The sequence below is a fragment of the Podarcis cretensis genome (genome assembly GCF_951804945.1).
Source record: "Podarcis cretensis genome assembly, chromosome: 8".
NCBI lineage: Eukaryota > Metazoa > Chordata > Lepidosauria > Squamata > Lacertidae > Podarcis > Podarcis cretensis.
The window spans coordinates 43,255,663-43,268,997 of record NC_137177.1 but is presented as its reverse complement, the minus strand read 5'-3'; the positions used below and the strand labels follow the sequence as shown (position 1 = coordinate 43,268,997).

At 44.5% G+C, this 13,335-nt stretch overlaps 1 protein-coding gene across 1 annotated transcript in view; it reads left to right on the top strand.

The window, feature by feature from the left end:
• The first annotated feature begins 681 nt into the window (after positions 1 to 681).
• The window catches only part of BCO1 (beta-carotene oxygenase 1), a 29,466-nt gene continuing 16,812 nt past the window's right edge, over positions 682 to 13,335 (top strand). Inside the window, exons 1-4 of the mRNA XM_079986592.1 lie at positions 682 to 891; positions 5,628 to 5,756; positions 10,734 to 10,863; positions 13,188 to 13,335. Coding sequence (XP_079842718.1) covers positions 807 to 891; positions 5,628 to 5,756; positions 10,734 to 10,863; positions 13,188 to 13,335 — 492 coding nt within the window. The 5' untranslated portion in view covers positions 682 to 806. The remainder of the gene's footprint in view (positions 892 to 5,627; positions 5,757 to 10,733; positions 10,864 to 13,187) is intronic.

Genomic DNA, 13,335 nt, shown 5'->3' with positions numbered 1-13,335 from the left:
CCATGGTTTTTGAGGGTCCCCGCGTCGCCGGCGCGGTAGAACCCAGCCCCTGCCGAGCAGACTCCCTCCGGAGCTCGGAGGGAGTCCGCCATTCGGCGATGGCGCCAACCCGGAATTGCTATTCTGAATAATGCTTTTCATAGAGAAGGCTAAGGGGTGCTGGGGGAGGGAGTTGTTACTGGTATACTCCCAAAGCATCCTGTGGCTGTTACGGGGTTTGTTTTGTTCCGCTGTTGTGGTATAATGTATATTTATTTGTTTTAAACGTGTTGCAAGTAACCTGGAGACCTTTTTGCAACAAGCAACTAACACGTCTAATAATAACAACAATTAATAATACCATTTTATGTAAACCACTATGTGGTATATTAATCTTGCCAAATAACAGTATGATTATAGCAGAAGTAGTAATCTATTACATATCGAAGCAGTGGAGACAAGACACGCCGAATGAAGCAAACTTCCCAAGCTAAGGAGAAGCCGATGGCGATTTGGGAGGGATTTCCTCTCCTCCAAACTAGGTGATCCTAAACCCCGCAACTTCGGGGCGCGCGGACTAGCCTTTGCAGAGAAAGTGTGAAGCTCAGCAGAAAAGTAAAGAAAGTCCTGCGGATTAATACTCAGCCGTTTAGAAACCACATGGTCACCCTTTGGCCACTAGCAGTCGGCTGGGGGCGGACTTCACCCTTTTACCCCGTAAATATAAATAACCAGAAAAATCGGCGGGTCCCCCCCCCTCCTTCTCCAAAGCCTTAGATGGGAAAGGAAAGCTGCAAATCGCACCGTCAGTAACGCCGGCTGGGACGATGGCAGCACCTGTAGGGATGATGGAAGCGATTTTTGCCAGAAATAAAGAGGAGCACCCGGAGCCCCTTCGAGCAGAAGTGCAGGGTAAGTGCAACAGGCAGCTAGCCAATTGCGAAGGAACTCAGGTTTTTTTTTTGGGGGGGGGTGTTTCTGCCTTTCTCCAGAGAAGACTTCTTTTTCCTAGATGTGTTTACTCAGAGGCAGGTCTGCCTGAGCTGAATGGGGTCCACTTCCTAGTAAACAAATATCGGATTGCAGTTTAGGGATCGCAGATAAATTAGATTATTTCTCTCCCCACTTCCTGTTTATGTGCATTTCCTATCACCGTCTGGGAGGGAATGTGGCTTCACTGCCCTTGGACTTGAGCCTCAATGTCCGGCTGAGGTGGACAAGTGGCGTAACACTTGCCCAAATACATTTAAACGTCCAAAACAGCTAGGGCAGGTTGGTTTCCTCGGAGCTAAATAGGGGGAGGGGAGTCGTACTTTCACTTTTCCCTGGTGGTGGTTTAACGTCGTCTTCTTCCTCCCCCTCGCCTCTCTGAGCTTTCATCTGCCTAGTCAGCAAGTTGACCATTTCCTCAATGCTTGCACCTAGAGATTGCTACACCCCCCCACGCTCCATTTTTCTTACAGTTTTATTTATCTAAGGCATTTATATACCTAAGCAATGTACATGAAGTAAACCACACAAAATAAAAATTCATCACCTTAAAATACCCGCTGGAATAACTAAGGACGTTTTAGGCATGTGCGGAAGTTTAGCGAGGAGATTGAAGTGAAAAATCTCTCCTTCCTTGCATTTGTTTACTTACTTCTTTATTTCCCCCCTCCCCCCCAAAAAAAACCCCCTACTCAGCTCCTCCAAGAAGTTCAGGGCAGCATACATGATTATTCACCCATCCACCTGTGATCCTTGTCTAACAACAAACCTGAGAGGTAGATGAGGCTGATATATAAGAATTCTGGGAACTGTAGTTTGTTAAAGATGCTAGTAATGGTCGCATTGTGATAAGAGAATCATAGATTCTTTAGGGAAGTAATGTGCTTTCAATGTGATTTAAATGTGTGCTGTGTACACACACACACACAGAGAGAGAGAGAGAGAGAGAGAGAGAGAGAGAGAGAGAGAGAGAGAGAGGCTGGTTGGGGGGCTCAAGTACGCCCAGTGAGATATTCATGGCTGAGTTGGAGATGTAAACCTCAGTCCCATCATGGTTTGCCAACTGCTACACTACACTGGCTTACACAACCAACAACATACACTAGACAACAGGTATAGGGAACTTGTGTCTGTTCAGATATTTTTTGGACTACAGCTCCAACGAGCCTCAGGCAACCTGGCAGATAGTTAGGAATGATGGGAGGTGCATTCCATCAACGTTTGATGGGTGAAAGTTTCCCCAACCCTATATTAGAATAATATGTAGTATAGATTTGTTGCTCTCTCTTTTAGCAAACTCAGGTGGTAAGCGCCAATAGGTTTGTAACCAAACTGGGTTCACAGAGAAGCAACCTCAGAGGAAACTACAGTTTTGCAGAAGTAAAAAAAAAAAAAAATTTCCCCAAAACTTAACCTCTCCTTCCAGCAAAAGAATTAAGCATGTTCAGTATCCACAGAAAATTGACTGTTGTGGGGGACACACAAAATGAAGGTGGGGATGGAATGGAGAGTCTTTGTGGCCATGGCTGGCTGGCACCCTAAAGCTTTTAAGAGGTGTGACTGTGCTGCAATCTTTCGTTGTGGCTTGCACGCTTGGAAATTTAAAAGTGTGTTCCCAATATTCTGCCAGATTCTAGCATGATCCCAGAGGAAGTCTATGCAGATGTTGAGGCAAAGCTATGTAGATAAGGCCAGACTTGATTCTCAGTAGCTTGATTTGCCAGAAGTCGATTTTCTAAACCTAAACAAATGATTCAGGTGTGTGGAGAAAGTTGTACCCAGCCGTTGGGCCATTACTGCAGTGTGGGCAAAGTCTTGTTTCAACATTGCAAATGAACAGGAATCTCATAGCATGGGTGCACAGCAAGTGAACCCATTGAGATGACCAGGATTCCTTATGATGCACAAAGCATTCCTCCACCTGTATCCTACCCATCATAATGACAGACATTTTGCTACTTTAGTAAATAAAATCTCATTGTTCTAAAGAAAGGCCTTCTCCTATTTTTCCTTCAAAACGACAACCAACAACTAATGAGGGAATACGAAATATTCTTCATTGCATTAGCATACCAGATCCAAAAATAGCTTCAAAGCCAGACAAGTTCAAGATCCATCAGCACTGTGAAAGATTCAGGTTTAAAAGATTTGGTTGACTTCCACTGTGCATTGCCATTTTGATTTTTTTAAAAAAAATAATTTTCAAAATTATTACAAATCAAACCAAATTAAATTAGTTTAATACAAGTTCTTAAAATCCAAATTACAGAGAAACCAACCACAAATCATGCTGGAGACATGAAAATATTAGCTCCCCCACCAACCCCTGCCACACATACCGTAGCACCAATCCACATCAGGGACTCTCACAAGAATAAAGCTAAGTTTGGCATTTCAAACCTGAGACACCAACATATCCTGCAGTCTGGACTTCATTCCTTCCCTAGGGACAGGAACTAAACTGCCTTCCGGCAAATCAAGCTACTGAGAATCAAGTCTGGCCTTATGTACATAGCTTTGCCTCAATGCCTTATGCATGTGGCTAAAATCCCCATATAAAAACAGAAGAACAGCATCTTCTCTGCCTGCCTGCCTCCTGTCTCCCTGTTTGGTGTGTGTGTGCATTTGCACGTCTTTCACTGTCAATCATCATGTAATGCAAATAAGCATGTTAGATAAACCTAGCTCTTTCATAAGGCATTTATACTGGATTAGATCAAGCCATTTTATAAGAAATATGTTGCTGTTGTAAGAGGGTAGCTTGATTTGGGTTAAATATTAGGGCAAACGTATCTTGGCACAAAGGATAGTTAAGTAAGAGAAAAGTTGCCTCAAGTTATAAAAGGAATAATAATTAGGGGGACACACAAGTTATGAGATTGACATCATTGGAAATGTTTGTGACTCAGACAGGATAAGTAAGCATATGTAGTATTGCTGAGGAATGCTGGGAGTTGTAGTTTGAACCATCTGCAGGGCACCAGGCTGCTGAAGGCTGGCTGAGTGAGATCCAAGAAGAGGTGAGCTCCCTTGGATAATTTTCCTTCTTTCCTTGTTCCTTTGAACAGCCAAGTTCCCTTCATTTTCAAAAGCACTTCGCAATGTGGCATGAGGAAGAGGGTTGTCGAAGGAGGGGAATTATCTAAAGCTCCCTTGAGTTTCACTGGCCTAGTTTCAGAGCCTTTGGATGCTGGTTTCCTTTTTCTGACATGACCAACGGCTTGAAGATATTGCTGTCATAAATTCTGCCATGGTCAGTGCGTCATAAGTCTAGCACTGGCATTATTACTGTGACTTGGCTCATCTGGGATTTACATCGGCATGAGTGCCTTTGTGAAATGTGTTGACATCCACTTCTACAGATACACACAGAACTAAGTTAAAGGTGGATTTAAATAGACAGTGTGATTGTCTTTACAATAAGAGAGAATTCCCCATTTGCCACTCAAGTGAAGATTGCAGGGATGTAAAGAGGAGCGCTCCTGGTGTCAGCTAAATCTACAGAGGTAGTCTCTGTTTCACATACAGAAGGTTCCAGGTTTAATCCCATGTAGGGCTGGGAATGTCCTTCATCCAAAACTCTGGAGAGTTAATATAGACATTACTAAGCTTGGGCCAAGGTTCTGACTCAGTATATGGCAGCTTCTTATGTTCCTATCTAGTCCAGTATCCAGTTTCTCATGGTGGCCAATTCTGTGTAAGGGATGGTCCACCACCATTGCCTCTAAACATGTAAAGTCCATAGAGCCGCACTTTAACTTTTTATGGTCAGAATTTGGGGGGAAAGTGCGGCTTATATTCAGGCCAATACGGTAACAAGTAGGACCTACAACAAACAGTTCAGGATTCCAGCCACTTCATTCTCTTCCCCCTGGTTTTTCATTTCTGGCCCCTGCCTTGCAGCCACCAGTCAGCATTCTGTGGCTGCTGAGTTCTCATTGGTCTGCTTTAGATAGTTCCTCCGCCCCGCCCCCCCCCTTGAGGTTATTTCTCAATATTTATTTGCTACACTTGCAAAGTTCTGGCTTCTCCAACTCTGCTGATAACACCCTCTTGCATGTGGGTGGTGCCACTTTGGCTATATAAACAATGGCACTCACAAACAAAACATCAGAAATAGAAGAGATTATAGGCCTACCCTCTAAAAATTCGTGTAATCCATGATAATTGCTCAGCCAAACTGCTTTATTCCCCAGACTGCAGCTGGATGAGATAGGTTCAAGGGTTAAGCCTCCCTTTTGGTGATCTTCCACTTCAGACTGTGTTGCCAGTGGCTGAATGGTTGGGGAGGAGTGTCTAAACATACTTACAGAAATACATGCAGTTTGTAGGTCCATCCTAACAGTTGGGAGAACCAGAAGTTTGAGTAGTATGGGGTTTTTGAATGGTTTCTTTATTGGGATGGTGCCACCCTACTGACTTAATACACCTTTTTTGCCTAATGCATCCAACATCTGGTAGCATCCTTACATTTCTAAAATCACCAAGCAACCTTCATCCTGTCACTTTTGACACATTGCAAAATTGATCTCAGCATGTCATATTAATTTGGCAAGAGTGAGGGCTGGGCGATTGGGGGTCATTCAACAGAAATACTTCTGGAGTTCCATTGAGGCAGAAACAAATATCCTACTGCAAAAAGTCCCTTTCTTTTCCAGGTGAGATCCCAAGCTGGATGGAGGGAATCCTTCTCCGTAATGGTCCAGGCATGCATACAATCGGGGAAAGTAAATACAATCACTGGTTCGACGGCATGGCTTTGTTGCACAGTTTTACAATTAAAAATGGTAAGCTTGTTTGTATTGCATATATATTAGTAGTAGTAGTAAAAACCTATCTGTCCACCCAGGCTTTCCCTGTTGCCTTTGGTAACTGTTGTTTACTAAAATCTATTTTTCTTATTGAATTTTGTGTGGTTTTTTGATGTGAAGCTGTCTTGGTATTTTCTGGCATAAGTTTAAGGCATAGCTATCTTGGTATTTTCTGGGTTGGCGGAAGCAGTACAAAAATCCATTTTATAATTATAATAATAATTGTTGTTTAATTAGTATTATTATTTAATGGAGGGCACCCTATTGACTGGACGCAGGTGGCGCTGTGGGTTAAAGCCTCAGCGCCTAGGGCTTGCCGATCGAAAGGTCGGCGGTTCGAATCCCTGCGGCAGGGTGCGCTCCCGCTGCTCGGTCCCAGCGCCTGCCAACCTAGCAGTTCGAAAGCACCTCCGGGTGCAAGTAGATAAATAGGGACCGCTTACCAGCGGGAAGGTAAACAGCGTTTCCGTGTGCGACTCTGGCTCGCCAGAGCAGCGATGTCACGCTGGCCACGTGACCCGGAAGTGTCTCCGGACAGCGCTGGCCCCTGGCCTCTTAAGTGAGATGGGCGCACAACCCCAGAGTCTGTCAAGACTGGCCCGTATGGGCAGGGGTACCTTTACCTTTACCTTTACCTTTACCTTTACCCTATTGACTGTCTCTGGTTTCATGTATCACCTTCCTTATCTATTCAAAGTCCATTTTGGTATCTTCAACTAAAACAATGCCACGGATCTTATAGTCAGAGGCATTCTGAGATGCCATACAGTTAAAATTGAATAACTCATTGTCAAATGCCTACAAGGTTGTGCCCAGCCTTCTCTTTTCTGCAGGTTTAAAATATTCAGTTTTGCGAAGTGTTGGGCTGACATAGAGAAGGGTTTTGTCCAATATATAACTTGCGGGTTTATGAACATATGCTTTTAAAGAAGGAAGGCCAACTTCCATTCTGAACAATGTCTCAGGTGTACAATGTGGGACTACAACTAGTGTACACCATAACTTATTTTTGGTTATACTGAATTCCTCTCTACTAGGGTTATCCCAGATTTCTGCACCATATCACAAAATACAAGTTCAGCAACAAAAACACTTAATGCCAGTTTTAACAAAACATAGCCTGCTGTATAATACAATATCTTTGTTATCCCTAATAAATAGGCAGAGTGCCACTGAGTGATTTTGCAAAAATGAAGTCCAGTCAGATGTTGGATAGAGCCCCCTTCTTCCCCGCTACCGGCTAATAGTCAAACTGAAGAGGAACATAGGAAACTGCCTTCTATTGAATCATACCATTAGTCCATCTACCTCAGTATTGTCTGCACTGACAGACAAGGGCTCTCCAGGATTCTAGGCAGGAGACAGACCTGGAGATGTCGGGGATTGAACCTGGGACATTGCATGCAAAGCTTATACCATGCTTCCTCAACCTCGGCTCTGTTTTTGGCCTACAACTCCCATGATCCCTAGCTAGCGGGACCAGTGGTCAGGGATGATGGGAATTGTAGTCTCAAAACATCTGGAGGGCCGAGAATGAGGAAGCCTGGGCTTATACTCTGTCACTGAGCCCTTCTGCACACAAATGTGCAATGCACCTGAATGGAAAGTGAGTGCTCAAAAGGCAGATTTTACCTCCAGTTACCACAGGATGGAGACACACCACAGGAGAAGAGCAGCAAGGTGTCTTATGCCACAATAAATGCATTAGTCATTTGTGATGCCAGAGACATGCCATAATTAATGTGCTAAAGCTTTTCTGGGCAACAGGTCATGGCTATCTCTGTCAAGCTCTGCATGGATGTTTCCCAGAGGCATTGACTAGCCACTGTTGGACAGCGAATGCTAGTTTAGGGGAAAAGCTGAGATCTAATCCAAAGAAAAAGCTTCTCAACTTCAGATCCAGTGATGGCAATCTCCCGTTCGTTGTTGTTGTTGTTGTTGTTTAGTTGTTTAGTCATGTCCAACTCTTCGTGACCCCATGGACCAGAGCACGCCAGGCACTCCCTTTCTTTAGCATACATTATAAATATCTAGCACTGTTTGGGCTCAAGGCTTAGATCCTGTTTCCTTACACCCTGGTGCAGTTTAAAGGAGGAACTGCAACCCAGTGGAAGAACAGCTTGTTTGAGTGCAGAAGGTCCCAGATTCGATCCCTGTCATCTTCAGATATTTGCTCAGCTAGCAAGTGATGGGCAAGACCTCTTCTTGAGACCCTAGAGAGATGCTACCAGCTACCAGAGATGATAGGAGTTATAGTCCAAAACACCTGAAAGTCTCCAGGTTGGCAAAGTCTGGCCTATGGAATTGCCTGCTCGGCTAGAGGACAAATATTCTGACTTGGAATAAGACAGCTTCCGAACTGTACATGTGATGGTGGAAAGGTACTTAGTGACTTTCACTTCTGCGTCATAAAGAGAAAGTACTCCACATATGTTAAGAGGCATAGCGTTTTCTCTGCTCTTGCCTTTTAGGTTGAAAGTCAGTGAATTATTTTAAACAGGGATGTGGAACCTTTGTCCTTCCAGATGTTGTGGGACCCCTGTCCCATCAGCTCCAGCCAGCATGGCCAAGGGGTGATGGGAGGGTCATGAATTTCCCAGTCTTGTACAGCTCTTCAGCTATTTGGGACTATACTGCCCATCATCCTTGACCTTGGGCCATGCTGGCTTAGGCAATTTGGAATTGTAGTCCAAAACATCCGGAGGGCACCAGGTTGGAGAAGATGGTTAAAGTCATTTTCTCTGAGCTTTTGAACCCAGTTGCTGAGGTCTTAACTCTACTCCGTGATCAACAGACCTGTCCAGGGAAGCAGGTCTGCACTGGTGATTTCTTTCCTTCCTGCTTCAAACCATGAAGTAGAAGCCTCTTTATGGAGGCTGGGTGTAGCACCAGGGAATGCCAGGCTGCCCATAAAAAAATCTATAAGATTCACCTTTATGGTGATGCACACAAGATGTGATGGGTTTCCCAAAGGTAAAAGGGCAACATGCTACATTAGCCTAGTTTTCAGTGACTTAAGTCTGCCCTTCTGCAGTTTTTTTTTAGCTTCTGAAGCCAAGCACAAAAGTAGGCCACTTGTGAAACAGGTTTCACTCTTCAGCCTATTCATTATATAGTAATGAATGACCCCAATACAGGGAGTAGGAGCAGCCAAAACAAAGTGACCTTGGCTTGGTCAGGAGCAAATAGTTCACATGATCCTTTTCTCTGCCTTCCCAATTACTTCTGGTCTGAATTTTGCCACAATTCTGAACACCTGAAAAGTAACCACTCTGTGCTTTCTGTTTAACACAGCACAAACTTGAAGAGTTTGTGTGTTTCCAGGACAGTAGATGCTGTCTTTATTTGGGATTTCACTGTTATCATATTCTTATTCTGGTGTTTTCTTTAGCTTGTAAACGTGTTTCCACAATTTGCATTTTTACAATGCAGCCAGTGAAGTGAAGTGAAGTTTGATTTTTCTAATCAGGGTCATTGGCAGGCCCAGCAGATCTGGAATTGTTATGGGTTTTCTTCCTTGTTCTGAAACAAATGCCTTTGTGTGCTTTGATTATAAAAGCTTCTAACCTTTTCTAGACCCAGTACCTTCTTACACAACCTGGATAGCTCAGTCGGTTAGAGTAGGCCGCTTCCCTTCCCAGGGGGGCGGTGTTGCAGGCAGGCCACACGCTCTCCCCGTGTACAGTGGGGGGCGTGGTGATGCCGCCATGTCACAGGGAGTCCTGGCTGCATCACGCCCCCCAGCCGACCAATCTGGCCGGTCAGGGGGCGTGGCTTGCATTATTTAAACAGCCGCGCAGCCAGAGGGTTCTCCCTTCTTACCTCCTCTTTCGTCGGATCTCTGCCGCTGCTCCCATTCTGCTTGCCTCAGCTTCCCGCTTCACTGTGTAAACAAGCGGTAGTTTTCTTTGTTTCTGCCTCTTTTGGGTGCTGAAGCAGCCGGTTGCCTTCGCGTGCAACTTGTGGTTAAGCATTGGTAAAACCTGGTTGACCTGTCCCTCCTCTTTAAGAGTATTCCGTTAAAGGGATCTGGGGTGTGTGGATCTTGTCCGAAGCCTGGGTATGAGCTAGGGCCATGCCACGACCCCATCGGGGACCCTGAGGGAGCTCTCAGTTGATGTATATCAACATGGCTTCTCCTACTGGTGGTTGACCCTTACTAGACTACCTGCATGGTGGGCAGGAGTCAGATATAGTCGGTTCAATTCCAGTGCCTAAGCCAATACCACTTGTATTCTGTAACCAATAAAGTTGTGGCCTTAATTATCCCATTTACCTGAAATACTGGTGGCCGTGTGTTTTATTATTCAACAAATGGAGGAGGACTCAGGGCCTTGACATGCAGTAGTGCTGATGCTAAGGTTGCAGGCTTAATCCCCATATGGGACATTTGCATATCTTGTAATTGCAGGAGGCTGGACTAGATGATTCTCAGGGTCCCTTCCACCTCTCCAATTCTATGATTCTAACCCTTGCCCTGCATCATGAGATTTGTTTTGTATTTTTCATGGTAAATATTTAGGATAGCCTATGTGATGCCTTCCAGATGTTGTTAGACTGCAATTCCTATTGGCCCCACTGGCTGGGGTTGATGGGAGCTGGAGTCCAACAACATCTGACTCACCTTTAAATGTGAAGTGCATTGAATCTCTCCCCTACCACAAGCTCAAGCGCTGTTTGCAGGCTTCCCATAGGCACCTGGTTGGCCACTGTGAGGACAGGATGCTGAATTCGACAGCCCTTCGGCCTGACCCAACAGGGTTCTTCTCCTGTCCTTAACATGTGGTCCCAAAATCATGCTTAGAACTATGTCTGCTGAGGTCAAACTAAGGTGTGCCTTTTATACAAAAGTATCAAATTCAGTTTGCATAATGAGTGGGAAATTGGAACCATATTAATCAATCTATGTGTGGGATTTATGTGTTCATATAAAGCTTTTTCTTTTCTTATCAGGTGAAGTTTTCTATCGAAGTAAATACCTCCGCAGCGACACATACAATTGCAATATTGAGGCAAACAGGATCGTGGTGTCAGAATTTGGAACGATGGCTTATCCAGATCCATGTAAAAATATATTTGCCAAGTAAGCAAGTCTTTCTATACACAATGTGATGCTCTTCCCTGCTTCCCTTTGAGGCCTAGCTCCTCAGTGCCCCTTCTCTCAGGTCCTTCAGGAGAAACCAGGGTTGCCATCTGCCCACCCCCTTGTCACCATCCCCATTACCTTGCAGGAGTGGGAGGGCAACCATCTGCAGCACAGAGCCTCCTGCACTCAAGGAAACGCCCCACACAATATAGAACCCTGATTTTCTACCCTCATAGGAAGACAAGAAGCTGCCTTACTGAGACAGACCATTGGCCCCTCTAGGTCAGTATTATCTACACTGAGTTGCCACAGCTCTTCAGGGTTTTAGGCAAAGAGTCTTTCCCAGGCCTACCTGGAGATGCCTGGGATGGATCCTGGGACCTTCTTCATTGCAAAGCAGATGCCCTGCCACTGAGCTACAGCAAGCTGCAGATGGTCAACTTCACAACTCATGGAAGTTGACACTAGCCTGGTTTGCACCTAATGCTAAACTATGGTTTATTAAACTATTGCTTAACATTACGTAAAACTCTTGTTTACTTAAGATGTTTACCATTAACCATGGCTTAGCATTACATGTGAACCAGGCCACGGTCGCGGCACAGCGTTGGCACACTCGTCCCTACTCTCCCTATTCTACTTACTTATGAATATAATGCCTCCTTACAAAGCGCTGTTTTTCATATAGACACAGACACCTGCCCCTTCAGTTGACAGTGAACCACAATGAACCATTATGGGCTATTAACTTCTAGCTATAGGTTTAACGAAGGAAATTGTTGTCCAGCCACCTTAAAAATACCTGCGTGAGAACAGGATTCCTCTCCCACCTTCATTGACTCAGAGGTCTCCACCTCCCTCTGCATACATAACAAATGCAGGAATTTGTTTAGTCAAATTAACATAACCATATCACTTGCAAACCCAACATTGGCATAAATCGGAGGGTATGTATGTATGGAATTTTGCCCAGGTCACAATGATTAAATTGTAATGCAAGCTCTGCATACCTGTCAGATACAAATACTATTTGCCACCAATCAGCTGAGTCTACACCTCCCCTCTCTGCTATTCCACTTGTGCTGATCAGAGGGAAACAGTTCAACAGCAAGGAAAAGGGGGCCTAGGAGGAGAGGCAGATGGAGGAGAGGAAGTAGGCCTGGGAAGTGGCTGTGAGTTAGAGGGGGAGGCCCTTTGGGCCACATAGAACCCTTGAGCCAGAAGTTCCTGGCCCCTCCCCTATTTTTGATTACAATTACATGTAACATATAAAGTAGAGTGGGGAATGTATGGCCCTCCAGATGATTTTGGTATCCAACTCCCATCAGCTCTAGCCATCATGGCAATGGCCAAGGATGGGAGCTGTAGTTCAAAGCACCTGGAAAGCCAGCAGCTCCTCATTCTTGATACCAAGGGTCACTACTTAAGCTGGGAAATGTGTGTTTATGTTTCAGCATTACAAAGATACCTGGGTGCTTTCCAACATGCATTTTGCTGATGTTAGTAGAGGAATGTGACATCCTCGCTACCCAACAGTCCATTATTCAGAATTTCAAAAATTTAGTAGATACTAGCAACATGACAGACAGGACACACAAGAGTATCTACTGAATGCCGTTCTTAGCTCAACACACCTGGTGCCATCTTTGTCAGTTTTTAGGTGCCAGGCTAAGCCCTCTCTGTTTACCCAGGCCTTTGGTTAATTGATGTTGCCTCCTATAGTGGTGCTCCTTGGTCCTTGGATTAGCATCTTATGTATATTACGTTGCCAGTGTTTCTCAATTTTTCTGGCCTTATTTTGTTTCTGTGTGTTGTATTTTTAGTTTATCAAGTCGATTTGACACTTTTTAGTGTAAAAATTATCCGATACATAAAATATATGACATTTAATCCACCAATAGGCCGAATTCACAAACACACCATCCCTTGAGTATTGTACAAGTGGTTCCTTGCATGTGTGAATGACCTATCACAGGTGTCTTCCCCCAACCTGGTGTCTTCAAGATGATTTGGACAAACAACTGCACCATCCCTCCCTTGGTGGCTTGGGCTGATGGGAATCATAGTCCAAAACATCTGAGCAGCACCAGGTTGGAGCCATAGGTAGAATTTTGTTGCTGCCTGAAGTACCGTCCTATTGAATGTGGTATATTTACAAGTTCAGCTGCAGATTAACACACATTGTCTAACCAAATAATGTGCATGCATATGTACCACACCAGTTTTTCACATTTTCTTAGCATTTAAAGATGTATCCTGATGAAGCTGATAGGAAAGATTATCACTGTGATGCAATTTCCCCTCCCTCCCCTTGTCCACAGGGCTTTCTGTTATTTATCCCACACAATACCTGAGTTCACAGACAACTGTCTCATCAACATAATGAGAAATGGTGACGATTACTACGCTACAAGTGAGGTTAATTTCATTAGGAAAATCAATCCTCAGACTCTGGAGACCTTGGAGAAG